Genomic DNA, 17,921 nt, shown 5'->3' on the forward strand with positions numbered 1-17,921 from the left:
AGAACTACAAGGGGAGTGCTAATTACTGCCACTCAGAAGTGCCAGGCAGGGTCTTAGGTGAGCACCTGGTAAAGGAGACTCAAGGTGGCCGAGATCAGGAGCACACACTCTGTCCATCCCAATATCCCTGTACTCTTGAGCTGAAGCTTGCTCTTGTATGAAAATGCTGATGGGGGCCGGAGAGATGGCCCAGAGGTTAAGAGCATTGCCTGCTCTTCCAAAGGTCCTGAGTTCAATTCCCAGCAACCACATGGTGGCTCACAACCATCTAAAATGAGATCTGGTGCCCTCTTCTGGCATGCAGGCAGGCATGGAAGGAATGTTGTATACATAATAAATAAATATTTAAAAAAAAAAAAAGAAAATGCTGATGGAGCCCATACTACCTATCTTAAGATCCCGCCACACTAACTGCACTCTAGATGTCACATTGATGTGGCTTCTTATAGATCACATACCTGGTATATGGAAAGGTCAAGAAGCAGTTTGCTGCTGAGTACTCTCAAACAATACTGTATAATACACTTCTGAAACCCAGGTGACGTGTTCCCCTCTACTGACGAACTAAATCGTTCATCAAGTGAGGGAGATGGAGGAGATCCAGATTATCTGAAAATCTATCACTACATTAATTAACAGGACCCAACATACAAGTACTCAGTACTTGGCTCTCGAAGCAAACAACTGTGGACCAAGGAGTTAACGACCACTATTAATGCTAACACAGAATCACAGATAAGAGTATAACTCATGCCATCATCATATCCTCCTATTACAATTTACTAAAGCTACTAAACACTCTTCCAGAAGACAGTCTTTTTGAATAACAGAAACACTTTTATTAACTGTTGTTTTCGTTTTGCTTTTGGCCCTGAGACTGTAGCTCAGACTGTCCTGGAACTCACTGTGTAGCCCAGACTGGCCTCAAATTCATGGCAATCCTCCTACCTCAGCCTTCTGAGATTATAAGCGTAAGCCAATATCCCTGGTTTACAAATCCTTTCTCAATGCCCTATTTTACGGATTCTAAGATCTATTTTAATCACATCCTAGCATAATGTTAAAATCGGCTGGCATTTTGTCAAATGGAATAGTAGAAATTTTAATTAGCAGTATTTCTCCCTTTTAGTGATATATAATATAGTAAGGTATACTATGACTGACATTTTGAGTCAATGAAATAAGAGTGATTTATTTTAAGGTCAAGCTTGTGGACTTGGTGCCATCTGGACTGGTCTGGTTCTGCTCCTCACATCCATGAATTACTGAAACAGTAGTGAATGAACAACAGGTGTAGCATAGAGAGGACTGGTTTTGAAATGGTCAGGAAGACAGGTACTAGACAGCTACCTTACCTCAAAGACAGAAATATTATTCTTTCGGTAAATCTCATTGGCAGGAGGATGGAACCAACCACATTTCTTCATGTGCTGCTGTAGAATAGTTCTACTTTTCATATATTTTAGACAGAACTCACAAAGATACAATTTAGGCAGCCTGCAAATGATAATTAAAATAGGGCTTTATATTTTATAGATCTTCAAATTTCCATGACTCTTAACTTCTTTTGTCTCATTACCACCCATGTTAAAGAGTGGAAAGAACAGGGGCTGGTGAGATAGTTCAGTGGTTAAAGGCACCTGCTGCTAAGCCTGGCAATCTGAGTTTCATTCCCCAGACAAACATGGCAGAAGGAAAGAAACGACTTCCAAAAGTTGTCCTCTGATGTCTGTGTGCCACCCCCAAAATAAAAAGAATTAACTTAAAAAAAAAGTGGTAAGAATAAAATACTATTTCTATAGGAGAAAGGGGCCCCAAACTTTAGATAGAGCCACCAACTAAATAGCAGCAGAAGGGCAAAAGTGAGAAATCAAGATACCTAGCTCAGTAATTCTCCTATTAGACTAAAAATTCTCTATCTCTGAAGTCAATCAACAGACTTGAAAAATCTCACATTGCTACTCCCTGGAGAATCTTTAATAAGCAGAATAAATACATAGATTCATAATTCCTTCCTTATTTATTTCTTTATGTTTAGATTTCAGGAAATAAGCTCTTGAATACTTACCAAGTATCAGATCCTGTGCAAGAAACATGTAAGTGTATATGTAGTGCTAGGCAAATGGACATGAAGTGTATACTGTAAAAACATACTTTATAAATGCTTTTAAGTATGAAACTATAACACTGAATATGTTTAGGGACATATTATACATCATGTCCTTTCTGCCTCTAAAGCTGTTTCTTGCCTTACGTAGTTTAAACAACAACAAAAACAATAGTGTAAGAAACCTTATTAGACAAAAGCATATTATTATTCTGGACAGGGCATGGTGGCATATGTATTTAATCCAAGTATTCCAGAGGCAGAGGTAGGCAGATCTCTGTGAGTTCAAGGCCAGCAAGGGCTATATAGTGAAACCCTGTCTATTTAAGAAGATGGAAGGAAGAAAAGGAAGGAAGGAAGGGAGGGGAGGGGAAAGAGGGGGAGGGGAGAGGAGAGGGAGGGGAGAGGGGAGGGAGAGAGGGAGGGAGGGAGGGAAGGAGGGAGGGAGTGAGGGAGGGAGGGAGAGAGGGAGAGAAAATAAAAAAAATCACCCTGGGGATGTTGCTGGAGGGCCACTGGATATTTAGCAGCTCTGGGTTATGTTCCTAGCTTTAGAAATAAAAACAAAAGGACAAAAGGTGGCACACCTTTAATCCCAGCACTTGGAAGGCAGAGGCAGACTAATCTCTCTGCCTCAGAGTTCTAGACCAGACAAGGCTACACAGTGAGAACCTGTCTCAAACGAAACAAAGCAAACAAAAAACAAAGACAAAAAAAAAAAATCACAAAATCAGGATGTGGTAGCATTGGTAATCCCAGCATTCCTATGGCAAGACGGGAGAATTGCCCAGGAACTTTTGGGTTGGCTAGCCTGAAGTACAGAGCCAGTAGCAGAAACAAGACCCTAACTCAACAAAGTGGAATCAGAGACCAAAAGAGTCATCTCCAGTGCCATGGCCCACATATGTACAAAGGTACATACATACGTACGTATATACGTGTACACACACACTCCTAAATTTTAAAAAAGGCTGTAAAAGTTTTTTGTTTTGTTTTGTTTTGTTTTGAGACAGGGTATCTCTGTAGCTTTGGTGCCTATCCTGGAACTAGCTCTTGTAGACCAGGCTGGCCTCAAACTCATAGAGATCCACCTGCCTCTGCCTCCCGAGTGCTGGGATTAAAGGTGTGCACCACCACTGCCTGGTGGTTGTAAAAGTATTACTACTCAGCAAGAAAAATTAAGGCTCAAAATTATTCTTTCAGGTATTTTCATCTCAGTTGTTAATTTATATTCACTGACTAGCCTTGCAACTATAGTAGTAATTTGTGTTTTAAAAGAAGTCTCGTACTAGTTAAACACTTTGGCCCATTCATAAAGTATACAAGGGCCGAGCAGAAGTATCATAAATTAGCAAGATGTAAAAAAATAGCCAGAGATACAATATCAAGTATTTTTAAAATTAAAGATAAAGGTATAAACCAAGTCACACATGCCATATGGAGTATGGCTTGGTAGTCAGTTTATGGCTATGTGATTCAGAGTGGGCTCACATTTAATCTCAGCCACCTACAAACTATATTGCCCGAATATGCTTGCTGGACAACATCTGCAAAGGATAGAAATCTTCAACCCCCAGAGTCAGACCAAAGATGCTTAGTTGGTTACCAAGCTCAATAGATGACAGTTATCCGTGCTATAATTTATAGCAGTAATTTTTACTTTCTTTTCTCCCATTTTACTTCATCATTTAATAGCCAAGGCACTAAACTGTGTTTGGTTTCTTCTTCAATAACTGAGATTATGCAAATCTGGTTCAAGCAGTAATCTCAAAGTCTATGCCTCAAATCAAGACAGGAAGAGAATTTCCTTCCTTGCAAGACAGGCAAACGGAATTTCTTACACTATTTTCTTACGTGGGAATCAGCTCATTAAGACTTCAAGATGACCTCACAGCAAAGAGTACCATGAAGTACTAATCTCTGAGTAGCTCAAGTGGAGGCTGCCCAGGTGTCAGGTTCTTCCCTGGGCCCCATCCCTATTATATAGTATTGCTTCACTGATGTTCTTTTACTTTGGTTTACCTGTTTGTGTGAACCAGGGAAAGATCAAGTAATTCACAGGAATATATAAATACTTGGATCTTTTGCAGCACATCCTAAAGCACAATCCTATCCCCTCTAAGATTTTTCTTCCAGAATCCTTTCTTTCTTGTTTGCTGCAAAATTTCTGCATACTATGGGACTATGTTTTAAAGGTATTTATTAAGAAATTAATCTAGAAGTGTCAGTATAAAACAGTAAGTAGAGACCACCAAAACTCAGGATAGAGGCTTATCATTTGAAAAAGATATGATCTCTGGGCTGTGGAGAGGGCCCAAAAATGAAAGTGCTTTCTGCAGATCTGCAAATCCAGAACCCAAAGGGACACCTGCTGGGGCTGGCTGCCCATCTGCTACTTCAGCCAGAGACAGAAGATTTCTGAGCAAGATAGCTAGTGAAACTAACTGTATAAGTGAACTGGGTTCTTTTGAGAAGTCCTGCCTCAAAAGAGTAAGTAAGGAGAAGAATCATACTTCAGGAAGATTTCCTGTATCAACCTTGACCCTCGCGCCATGCTTGCACACACAGAAACATGTGCGCCCACCCACACGTGATCATGCATATACCAAAGCACATATACCACAAACCCAGTAAAAAGAAAAAAGATCTCTAAGCATTTTACTTAACTCAATTAAAAAGAACTTACAAGTAAACCCATTGAATTCAATTGAGTAGAAAAATTTAGCTTTTAAATATGTATCTGTAAGAATTAAAACAAGGACAGAAAAAATCTGCAGTTACTAAAGACACTATTACACTGCTGGATAACTCTCATGGAGAACTAAAGGAATTACAATGAATAAGGAAATATATAGAAATGTCTAAAATTTTGCTCAAAGAAGCTGACTACATAGTTCCTATCTTGTTTCTTTCTGTCTGTTATTATGATTCTCTTTACACTTTTTGGTTATTTTCTGCTGACAATATTTACTCCTTCACTGAACCAGGCCCCTCACGAATGGTTCTAATAACAATTCTATCAGAATACACAACATTAATTTCATGAATCCTTCTGCCTTACAAGACAAAAATCCATAGTTGTAGTCTCATCATCTTCTCCAAGTACAAAAGCTGGCTCTACACCAACTCCTCCCTTGAGCAGAAGAGTCATGGTGCATGTGGTTTCAACTTAACTGCACTGCAAAATCTGGACAGCTGACATATTAATACTTGTGATACAGAAAGCTTGTAAAGAACTTGCTCTAAAATGATGGTAATAGGGACCAATGAGATGGCTCAGCAGGTAAAATAATCTTGAGTTTAATCCCTAGGACTCCCATGGTGGAAGGAGAGAACTGGCTCCCATGGTTTGTTCACTGATTACTACATTTATGCTAGGGCACACATACAAATGTAATGTAAATTACTTTTTAAAATGACATTATTTAAAACATCATGAAGAAAATAAATGTTTAGCGTATTTCTTTTTGATCATACATGATTATAACTATTCAAAACTCCAAAGGAATAAATGACTGAGTAGCAGGGTACTATAGGAGTTGATGAATTTCTTGCCTTCCTTTTAAATGTATAGCCCCCCCCCCACACACATACACAGATCATATAATTTAATCTTTTCTTAATAAATTCACCTTAACTATTGCTATTCATGATACTACTTGAAAGATAATATCACAGTATATTAGTCAGTCAATTTAGTATGGTTACAGTTTTAAACAATAACTTTGGACAGGTATCAGTCAGGGACATCTAAAGTTAGCTAGAAAGAAGCAGCTGTTAAAGCACTGCTATTACAGACATTTGAAAGCCTTTCAAATGTAAAATAATGAACTGTATGAACCACCACTGGATATTTTCTTAAGGGATTTAAAAAAAAAAAAACAGCAAAGGGCTCTCACAACATACCTTGAATATTCTTGAGGATATGGAGAGGAATACCAGGTGTGAATTTCATACTTCCCAAACTCAATGACAGAGGGACAGCGGACTTGTGGGTCAGGGGGCCCAGTTACTCCGACTTTCTGTACAATCAAGAAAAATACTGTACAAGTTAACTAAATTAAATACATCGACTTAATAACAACAAAATAATAATAATATTAATGCCTGATCTACACGCTGTCTTTTCAGGACCCACAGAGATCAATAAGTCAAGAGCAAGCTAACAAGTCTTGAAGTAAGCTATATCTTTAAATAGCAGGCTCGAATGAATGCAATGTTAGCAAATCTCCTGAAACCATGCACTGTGTCACTGACTTCTCTGTCTAGTGACACTGGACACTTATTTTCTCAAATAAGCCTACTCCATTAATGACTTAATTATTAAATGAAACTGCTGGGCAAGATATTGACTACTCCCCAAGCAAGCAACAAAACAAATGACCTACACTGATCATATAAGCACACACGGAAAAGAAGGAATTTTTAACTTGGGAAAGTAAATAGTTAAGAACAGTATGAAAGGAATATGACAAAGCAAGTACCAAAAAGGTCTTCAATTGTACCACATGTGAGAGTGTCTTCACTAGCAGCTGTACACAGTTAGAATAAACAACATCACACATGTTTTACACAGGCCAATCTTGTCCTCCTGTCTACAAATGCAGTCTCGAAGCTCCCCTCACTCCTGTAATAACCTAAAGTGCTTTGTCGAGAAAGGAGTGGTGTTTGTAGCCTCAATGACTTGGTCTTCTACACCAGAGGTTCAGATACAAGCTGTAGGTTAAAACTTAACCTACAAGGTCAGATTTAAAACATTAAATTCAAAGGCAATCTGATTAACTCTGCATACAATCTAACAACAAATTCATATATATATATGTATGTATGTATGTATGAGTTCATCATGAACATTTTACAAACATCAACTCAGGTGAAAATGAGGGAACTACAATTCAGGGTGACCAGATATAAGTATTAATACCTCTTCATCAAAAAAAAAATAATCAAAATTATCCTTCAACATTGAGATTAAAAGTCCCTTTTTGGAGCCCAGAGATCATATATAACAAAACTACAAAAGTGAAGACTTCTTTTCTCTGGTTTGATTGAAATTCATTAGTAAGAAAGTGCTTCAGCACATCTGATTTGACAATTCCCTCCTTCCTCTTTCCTAATCATTCCCTTTCCTCAGAGGGCAAGGCACTTAGCTCAGGTTTCACGCTGGAATACAGCCAAGTGAGACCAAGCTCTTCCTGAGACACATTCAAACAAAGATGATTATCTTCAACTAGCTGGATAAAATGCACTGTATCACCAGTGAGTACCAGGGTTCCTCCAACCGTACAACAATACAGAAACAAACCAAAAAGATTAAAACACAATTTAATAAATGGATTTTAAAAGGCTGTTCTTTAAACTGCATTCTAGTTCTAAGTACTCTAATTTCTAAAGTAGGATCTTTTCATCTACCTTTGCAGTTCACAACAACAGAAGTAGTACAGGAAAACAGAATAACCAAAACCCAAATCTACCTTACTGAGGTCTGAATTAAACAGGAAGTATAAAGGCTAACCCATGCACCTGCTGTGATGCAGCCTGCCATGGGAGACTCCTCCCGTCTGTCGCCCGGTGCTCCTCTAGTCGGATACCCGATGAAAATGTGGAGATCCAGTTCCAGTATAACTGTTTACACATTACCACAGCTAAGAGCCACAATCCCTCTGCCTACAAACACCTTCACCTCTGCGCTGTGCAACGCTCTGGCACATGCGCTCATGCACTTGTACTCCACCACCCTCAATTCCCCTGTGTAGCCTGCAGAGGAAGGATTTTCCACTCACTCAGGTTTAAAGTCAACAAGGCTCTTCATGAAGAGGAAGCATCTATACATGTATTCATTCATTCACTTGCACTGTTCCTGATCAATTACTGAATTACTACAAGATCATAAAAATTTCTGATCCTTCTGCTTTCACCTCCTAAGTTCTGGGATCATAGGTATGTAGCATTTTATGTGATGCAAGGGACCAAACCCTGGGACTTTGTGCATTCTAGGCAAGCACTCTTAACCACTTTAGATCACTACTTTCAAAACATCTTCCTTTTCTACATATCTTCTGAACACAGCCACCAGCACTCTAGATCAGGAAGCGCCCTATTAAAATAAAATCTCTCATAGCATTCTTCCTTTCTTCCTACTATCACTTCGTATTTTTATTTTGTGTTTATGATTATTTGCCATTTGTGTCACAAATGAAAGTTCACAATACAAACCGAAAGTTCCTGAATCTGTTATATACCTGTTTAGTACAAAGCCAGACACATATTCTAAATGAATCAATCTCATGGAAAAAGATCATTACATCAGAATTTCTATACATTCCTACCTCAGGAAAAGCACACACACTACGTGCCATATCACTACGGTAGTAATGTCCTGGGAGGCTCAGCAGCCCCTTTGGACTCTCTCTGATCATTTTTCCCTCATATACCCATTACTCCTATTCTCATCCCCACATCTCTCCCCACAGAAACTTACATACAAATCTTCATCCGTTAAACAAAGCCTTGACTTCAGTCTAATCAATCAGTTTACAGTAGTAAAAAAAGACAATGTGTCTGCTCTCAAGGCACTTAAATCCTAGAAATAAATTCAAGCTGGGTGTGGCAGCACAAGTCTTTTTTATCCCAGCACTTAGAAGGCTGAGACAGGCTTTGAACTCAAGACCAGCCTGGTCTACACAGTAAGCTCTGGGACAGCCAGGGCTACATTGTATCAAATGAAATCAATTCAAGAGGTGATAAGAAAATAGGAAAAACAAGCAGAAAATGGGGAGTCCGTAACACAAGTGGTGTGCTCACAGTGCTACCCTTAGTTTCAGCTGGAAATGGCCTCTCTGGTAACATGTGGATATCAGAAAGAGCAATCCGGACAAGGAATATCAAGTACTATGGGAAGACCATAAGACCATATTTGATGTCATCTGAGGGAAAGACAGTGTCTGGGATTGGGTAAAACAAGAAAGCGTGGAGAGCAGGCAGTCAGAAGCAAGCAGGCACAAGACCACCTAAACATATAAGGATACAGGTTGGGTTTTTTTAAGTTCTAAGTAGGGTTAAAAGGCACTGGAGGTTGTCTGAGCAGAGAAGTGGCACAATCCAACTTAAGTCACAAACTAATTACCCTACGTAAAGAGCAGACCAGAGACTGAAGCCAGGAGACAAAGGAAAAGTGGAGGCCAGAGGGTCAGTCTGGGGGCTATGGTAATACCCAAGCCAAATCTGGTGGTTGTGAAGCAATCAGCAGCAGTCATATCCTGGACACAATTCTGACTCTACTAATGGATCTAATGTGGAGCACAGGCAAGAATGCTTGCTACCTGTTTGTCTAAGCAAATGTGCACACAGTATGACTGCTATGGTTTAGATCTCAAATGTCTCCCCAAAGTCACAGTTAAAAGACATGGCTGCCAATTTAAACACTACTGGAAGATCAAAGAATCCTCGGTATATGAGGCTTAACAGAAGGAAATTGAGTCACTGGACAAATCTTTACAGGGTTACTAGGACCCTGTTTCTGCCATTCTTTCTCTCTTCTTGACCTACATGACACCTGCTTTTACCATGATGCACTACTATCTCTTAACCTCAAGAGTTTTACTCACATAGCTACCAGTACAAACCAAAAGACCATGAATTAAAATCTCTGAAGTGAGTCCAAATAAACCTTTCCTCCAAGGCCTAGAGAGTTAGCTCAGCAGCTAAGAGCAATGGCTTTTGCAGGGGAGTTGGATTTGATTCCCAGAACAAGGGGCTCACTTGGAGTCTGTAACTCCAGTTTCAGGGAACATGAATTTGAGACACAGACTTACATGTAGGAAAAATAGTAAAATAACCAATTTTAGTATAATAAATACTATACTAAATAATATTTACTATAGTAAAATAACCAATTCTACTTAAGAAAATATACATAATATGCTCCCTTAATATTGGTAATCAAAGCAAGGTAAGTTTTGGTAAAATATAAGTAGTTGCAGTTTGAAAGGAATTCTGTAATAAAGAAGGCTACACACCTGCATAAATAACCACATCCTGTCTCAGTAAGCTGCTCCTTTAGTTTTCCCCACCATACCATCAGTCCTGCTTCCTTGCTCTGCAGGTCCCTGACTGCTCAGCCTCAATGTACAACTTTACCTGCAGCGCTTGTTCCTGGATGTCACGAAATAATTCCATATCTCTCTCCGTCATGATTTCCTGGCTCCCAAAAAGCCGCTCCTCATTTTCTTGTTTGCTATCCCAGCCATCCTGATTGTCTACACAGAAAGAAAGGACTCACATGTTATTTGCACTGTCTTCAGTACAGCATGAGCTGTCAATCTGAAGAACTTAATATTACTTATGTACTACCCAAGAAAAGGACAGCATTAAACTAACTCACAGAAACATTACTCAAGTATTAATAATCTGTCCTTCTGATGAAAATCCCAAATTGCCTTAAATTTTCCAAAAGATATGACATAACCAAATTTAAATTCATTAAAAGATTAATTTCAATAGACAGAACAAGAAAAGGGTATAAGAATAGAAATTTCATTTCGAAACAGGGTAACTATTGGCACGTTTAGCAGGAATTTAATGTGTCAATAATCACCAGTCTTAAAAGAGCTACCTTGACTGATACCAGGAAACACTAACTCCCTTCACATTCTGGGTGCCCTGTTAAAGCACAAACTCCACAAACCTGAGGACCACAGATGATAATCCTCTGGGTAAGTATGAAAAATTATGATAATCATCCACTAAATGATGGCTCTTCCTCAACTGGGCAAAATAATTAGTGAAGGGAGTATGGGGATTATGCAGATCATTATCCTTTGCATTTGAAGATGACACTGCTGGTGACCTCCTCTGTGAGTATGGCTGAAAAGACCAATCAGTGACAGTTCTTTTCAAATTGACTGTATATACTGGCTCTGTTATTCATTTAGTACAAGAAGAAAAAAGACAAAAACTCAAGGATGAAAACATTCTCAAACTGAAAAGACAGTACAATCTAATGTAATCATGTAGTTTTAATGCCCCCTAGTGCACAAAACGGATGGATGCAGGCATAGACCTAGTATTACATTCTGTGACACTGTATAAAATGATGCACAAATTGTTCCTTAATATTTACAATGCATAAATAAAATCAGAGTCCATTAAAGCAAATGCAGAAAAAATTAAAGCTTATTGTTTCTCTATATATTTTTATACACTTCCTAGAACAGCTTCAATTTCTAAGTTTCCAGGAGGTTCTTCTAAAAATCCATTTCCAGCACAAATTTTAGGAGTCTTTTTGTTGTTGTTGTTTTGTTTTTAAATATAACCTAAACGGGCTATGCATCTCGGACAAACATGCTCAAACTAAATATCATCTAAAACTAACATGGTGCATCCTGAATGTAAACAGTAACTTATGTCACTCTGATGAAAAGTCACTAAGCCAGAAAAGGAAGGACCAGAGACGGATGAGGGCCTTCTCTCCTGGACCTTTTCTCTTCACATACGCAGGAAAGAAGAAGCAGAAATACAACTATTTGTTCATGGAACATTTGAGAAAACAAAAATTAAGAAATTCTCCTAGAGTAGGTGAGCCCTTAAAACTTAAAAATAAATAAACAAACAAAACAATAACAAACAAAAAGCATCCTCTTCTGCAATAAGACCCTAGGACTTTGATCCTCATGATCCAGCTGATTTTTATTTTTCAGATTTTCTCAAAGCCCTTTCAACTCTTTGAAAGGAGATGGCATGGCTACTTTCTCTAAACTCAAGTCTCACTACAGAGGGTATTTACTTACAGCTTTCAGAATCAGGAGAGCTAATCACATTCCTCTGACTTGAAGCTGGAAGTCAGGCTGGAGCTACACAGGAACCTCCTTCCCTTCCCGCTTAACACATGAAAACTTACCCATGTATTTCCCCCAAGATTTAAAGTAGAAAATCATATATATCATCCTGCATATATTTTGGTCTTTCCTCTATAGTTAAACAAGCAGCAGTTTAACTACAAATGTCTTTTCTAATTTCCTCCCAGGAACAAATCAAAAGCCATGGTGCTTCAAGTGTTACACTATGAACTTCACCCCTGGCTCTAATTCCTGCTACAGCATTATGTAAGTATGTACCTTTAATACATTCATATATACCCGATTTTTGTGTTGACACAGAGTCTCACTATGTATCCCAGGCTGGTCTTGAGTATGTGGTCCTCTTGCCTCAGACTCTCCAGTGCTACGATTACAGATCCAGGCAACCGGGCTTGTCCATAAGTTTTACAACGAAATGTAAACTATTCTATATGACTAGCGTTAACGCAAATAATACATTTTCAGAATATTTTTGTTTCTAAGCTTGGTTCAAACTTTTACCTGTGGGCCAATCTGAAGTGCTTGATTTTCTGTTGCCCTTTTTCCTGATTCTGTACTGCTCAGAGTAGTCTACCACCTCCCCACGGGCTTTCCGCCCATCAGGAGAAGGGGTGAAGAATTTGGTAAGGCCATCAATGAGCCCTTTGGTTTTCTTGTTGAACTTCAAGGGGACATTGCTATCTCTGCAGAAGTCCAAGCCATCTATTCGCTCTAAATATCCTTCTTCTGATGACGACGCTGATTGACTGGAGAGAGGGATTTTACGTTTCCGACCCCTTCCAGGACCAGTTCGCACTTTGCTAAAGGGACCTTTTGATCTAAAGAATCAAACAGGGAAAAAAAATGTAACTATTAAAAAGAAATTATTATAAGCTTTATATCTAATATAAAATATAAACTATAACGTATAGATTTATTTTTAAGTATATATTTATATTAAACTAGCACTAAGGAGGCAGAGGCACATAGATCTCTGTAGTGACTTTAGGCAAGCCTGATCTATATAGCAGACTCCAGGACAGCTGGAACTGTGCACTGAGAACCTGTCAAAAAGAAAGGAATGAAAGGGGAGGGAGGAAGAGAGAGGGGAGGAAGGGAGGGTAGGAGGGAAGGAGGAAGAAGAGAATAAGAAAATTTATAAACTATAATCAGTAATATTGTCTTAGAACCATCCATTTCCAGGAAGCCTAGCTATAGTGGGAAGAACCCTAGAGTAGGAGTTAGAATACATGTCTGTCCAATTTTGTTACTGTCATATATCTAGGACAAACCACATCTCTAACCTCACTGTCTTCCTCTGGCAAATGAATTACATCAGTGACCAACTACCTTTCTAGGTTATAACATCCTCTAACACGGTGATCACTGTGCCAAAGAGTTATAATTTCACCTCTAAAAACAAAGACATGCTTACTCTCTAGAGATCAGAAATCAAAATACCATGTTTAAAGGCAAATTAGAGCCTGATTTAAGATGAAAACCATCGACTAGAATACTGATTCTATAATATGTCAGGCTGCTAATGCTCATTCATTTCTGTTATATCACCTTCAAGATAGTACTAAGTGTAGAAAAGGTACATAAATTTGAGACTAAAAAGGTTTACAGATTTGAAAACATTTTTTATATGACCAAAGGTGAATTACTATAAAGGTTTTTTCTAAAACAGAGAAAGCTACTGAAACTTGTCTCAACACTTCCAGAAATACCCTTGTTTCCCAAGCTACAATTTTTGATTTTTTGATAACAGATGAAAACATATTCCTTTATCTCAGGAGAACACAAATGGGACTTGGTTGTCATCTCAGTAAGATCTGACCCAGTGACCTGCTGGTGTCTACAGATAAACAACTGAGGCTGCATCAGTAAGAGTCACATGACTGCAGGCTTTTCTCTGCTGCTTTTACACAAGGAGCAGCATAGGGAAAGTTAAGCATCAGTCTGGTGCCAGACTTAGGCTTTAACCCCAGTTCAACACTTAATGTGTAACTTTATGTAAATTAATATCTATATGCCTTAGCTTCCACTTCTGAAAAATAAAGTTAACGATGGCACCTACATTTCACTAGGTCACTGGAAGAACTCAATGACTGAAAAAAAGGCACTTAGGTAGTCCTGCCTGGCACTTTATTAAGAGCCAGTAAAAGTGAGCATGTATATAAAAGTACCAGTTATAACAACAGGACTCTTTTTCACAGAGAAAGCAAGTGACTCCTATACTATGGAGAAGGCCCTATCCTTTTCTCCCCTCACCTTGCCATAAGAGTACAACTTACACCGTGTTTTGTTTCTTTAACCTGTTTTTTGGACGTCCTATTGGATTAGCATAGCGCCGTTTTATCTGCGCCGCCTTCTTTTGTAGAAGTTTTCGCCCTTTTTTCCTAGGTCGACATATTTGACATATCCACATGCCTGTAAAAGAATAAAATTCTATACAAAAATGTAGCTACAAATATACTGAGAGATTTCAGCTATTCCAACTCCATAAGGTTAAGGACTAATGTGAAAATCTAATGAAACGCTTCAGGGAAAGAAAAAAAGACAGGAAAACATAAACATATCAGCATCTATAAACAGCTAAAAGAAATTCATACACACCCTCGAAGCTTGCAAATGGACAGGGTCCCTGATTCTCAGTCAAAAATTTCTGCTCTAGCTGGGTGCGGTTGCACATGCCTTTAATTCCAGCAGAAGCAGGTAGATCTCTGTGAGCTCGAGGCCACCTAGTCTGCTTACTGAGTTTTAGAATAGCTAGATACCTAACAGAGACACTGTGTCAAAACAAACAAACAAACAAACAAAAACAAGGGAAAGGAAAGAATGAAATTCTGCTTTGTAAGTAGGACACAGATATTAGCACCTAATTACAATCCTACAATAAAGAGCCAGTTTCTTAGACAAATGATTGATTACAGGACAAGGAAGGGGAAAACCAACAGTTTGGAAGATTATAATGCCAGAAAATAGTCAGAGGGGAACCTCAAAAGGACTTGGCAGTCAACTTGAAGGTGTTTCCAATGGCCAAAAAATTAAAAAAATGAAAAAATCATCCATAGAATAAAAAGCTCATGTGTTGCTAATGATTTAAGCAATTTAATAAATGATTTTTCAGAAGGTGGTAACAGAATTTTGATTAGTCAGTTTAGAAAGAATGTGGACTAGACAGTCACCATTATGCAGATACCACATTAACAACTACATAGGCAAGAAAGATTGAGTTGCTAGGTAATAGGCAACAGGGAAAACCTGGCGGGTTTCTTTATGACTTTAACTAAGTGATCAGAAATAAAGTATATATCACTACTACCTACATGTTGTGATACACTAGGAAGAGCAGCACGTCATCTTATTGTCAAACTTATAAACTTGATCTAATCATAAATGTGCTGAAATAACGGACTAGTACTCTCCAAGTAAGTTAAGGTCAGGAAAGACAGTTTGAATAATTATCACAGGCTGAAGACAATCGAAGAGGTATGACACTAAGTGGGAGATCCTACATGGATCTAGAGAATTCAAATGAGATCTCTAGTTATCACATCTTGACTTTCTGGATTTTGAGTCTTATGATTTTTTGTAAAATGATAACATTAGGCAAGCTAATAAGAAGATAACTATGCTCTACTATTTTTCCAGCTTTCTCTAAGTCTAAATAAATTCAAAACAAAATCTTTCCTGCCATAAGCTGCTATAAAACTCCCTTTGTAGAAGCTAAACGCACAGGAAAGAATTCCTATGAAAATCTCCTTATCTTGAAAGAGTCTCAGGTGGCCTCATATCTCAACTTCAAACAGATGCAAAGGAGAGGTAAAGAGAGTTATTCATGCCAGGCAGTGGTGGCACACAGCTTTGATCCCAGCACTCAGGAGGCAGAGGCAGGCAGATCTCTGAGTTAGAGGTCAGCCTGGTCTACACAGTTGAGTTCCAGGACAGCCAGGACTATACAGAGAAACCCTGTCTTAGCGGGTGTGTGTGTGTGTGTGGTGTGTGTGTGTGTGTGTGTGTGTGTGTGTGTGTGTGTGCGTGCGTGTAAAATACTTAGGGTGTTTCAAACAGTGACAATAGGATGGCACAAGGGTAGCTGAAGGAAGAACTATCAGTGGCTGTAAACTGTGATTGAGTCCCTTTTCACCTCTAAGCAGACATTACCAAATATCCTACAAGTGTCAAATGTAGGAAATTACAAATCAAAATCAAGAGTTCAAATAAGAATCTATGGGCATGTAGTAGGGAAAACGGGGTGCCAACTAAACTGAAACAGTCTCCTGTCACTGCAACCTACTGAGTTACTTCTCTGGACCTTTCTTCTTTCTAAAACAGAAAATGGGGTCACAAAAAGTTACCTAGACTGGCCTTGAATTCACTTTGTTCAGGCAAACCTTGAATGATCCCTGTCTCTCAGGATGCCCAGGAAAATTGGGATTATAGTTCTATGCCACTAGACAAAGCTTGACATTCTCTTTTATAATTGTAAACATATGATCAAATGGTTCTTTATGGAAATCTAACCAAAGAGCAATTATATCCCAGTCAGTATCTCTTAAGGAACAAGTGTCAAAAGAATCTAATAGCATTAAGCCATACCTTATGATTTGGGTACTTATTTGGTTTGAATAAATCATATCTAAGTCTAGGGCCCTGAAAAGCACTGAGCAGAGTTACAGCCAATACATTCTAATACAATTTCATTTTCTCCTTTAGGGCTGGAGAGATGGCTCAGTTGTTAAAAGCAGTGTCTGCTCTTCCAGAGGTCCTGAGTTCAATTCCCGGCAACCTCATTTTCTCCTTTAAAGGAGAGATCTCAAGATACCACACGAGCTAAGTACTTTAGCTTCTAGCTAAAGACAAGCAAGTACTTAAACCTAAACCATTTCTTCCTGCATAGACACTGCAATGTTGAAAATAAGTGGAAATAAATTTTAAAAATGTTAGTAAGTTTAACAGAAAGTATATTCTACCTTTAAGATGTCAGCTGTCTATACAATCTCAAAATAAAAATCAGTTATTTTCTTCATCTTAACAGCAGATAAAATGTGCTTTCACTAATACCCTTTTTCTCAGGGACGTTATATGATTTTTCAGTAAGGATTCTCACCTTTTGGCATCCGTGTGAGTGGCGGATCACAACACTCCATGTGAAAACCTCGGTCACATGAGTCACAAAAGAGCATGTTATCCTTTAAAAAAAAAAAAGAAAGAAAAGAAAAAGGAAAAGATAGTTTTGCTTAACCTTAGGAGATAGAAAAATTTCAGGACTTGTTAAGCCTGGGAAGCTTCAAATATTACCATATTAAAACTTTCCTTAATTAGTATTAACTCAGGAAACAGTCTGAGTTAGCAAAAAGTTTCGCTTCATTCAATCTTGGTGAAGAACTACAGGTTCAATATTTCTTAGTACATTCATAGACAGATAAGAGCTAACCCCAATCTGTCTTAAAAATCAAAAGCATGACTTGTATTTAGGAAAAAAAAACAATAAATAATTCATAAATCAATACCTCTATAGTGCTCAAAAGAATTGGGAGTTTTCTTGAAAACAGTTTATATCTCTGCAAATACATGGTCAAGCTGCTTTACAAATCACCTCGGAGCAGCCTACATTCACGACGACAGTATTCCAAACAAATGATCTCTACCTGGAAAGGGCTACTGAATGGGATAGCCAGAGCAGAGACAAGACACTCACTGCATTTTTGCCTTGATCACGACAAGAGCTGCAGGTTTTACACTCGATGCACTGCCACCTTAAGGCCTTCACTCTCGCTGTCAGTTCTGTGGAAAACTTTAGACAGGATGGATGGCCTAATAAAAGAAAAAAACTTCAGTGATGAAAAATCAAAAGTTATTTTGTAATTATACTATATAAATGGTACAAAAATGGCAATTATCTTAACTATATCAGATAAAGAAAGATACTCCTGGAAGCTTGCCATACAATGTGTCATCAAGACTTGGCA

The 17,921-nt window shown here is 38.4% G+C and overlaps 1 protein-coding gene across 1 annotated transcript in view; it reads right to left on the reverse strand.

Annotated features, from left to right (window-relative positions):
- The window catches only part of Kat6a (lysine acetyltransferase 6A), a 78,556-nt gene that overhangs the window by 16,520 nt on the left and 44,115 nt on the right, over positions 1–17,921 (reverse strand). Inside the window, exons 4-10 of the mRNA XM_041673933.1 lie at positions 17,651–17,766; positions 17,060–17,141; positions 14,241–14,376; positions 12,466–12,782; positions 10,247–10,365; positions 6,014–6,129; positions 1,356–1,497 (exon numbers count right to left, since the gene is read on the reverse strand). Coding sequence (XP_041529867.1) covers positions 1,356–1,497; positions 6,014–6,129; positions 10,247–10,365; positions 12,466–12,782; positions 14,241–14,376; positions 17,060–17,141; positions 17,651–17,766 — 1,028 coding nt within the window. The remainder of the gene's footprint in view (positions 1–1,355; positions 1,498–6,013; positions 6,130–10,246; positions 10,366–12,465; positions 12,783–14,240; positions 14,377–17,059; positions 17,142–17,650; positions 17,767–17,921) is intronic.

The sequence above is a fragment of the Microtus oregoni genome, unplaced genomic scaffold, assembly GCF_018167655.1.
Source record: "Microtus oregoni isolate MIOR12 unplaced genomic scaffold, Mior012 000024F_ref0000369, whole genome shotgun sequence".
Classification (NCBI taxonomy): Eukaryota; Metazoa; Chordata; class Mammalia; order Rodentia; family Cricetidae; genus Microtus; species Microtus oregoni.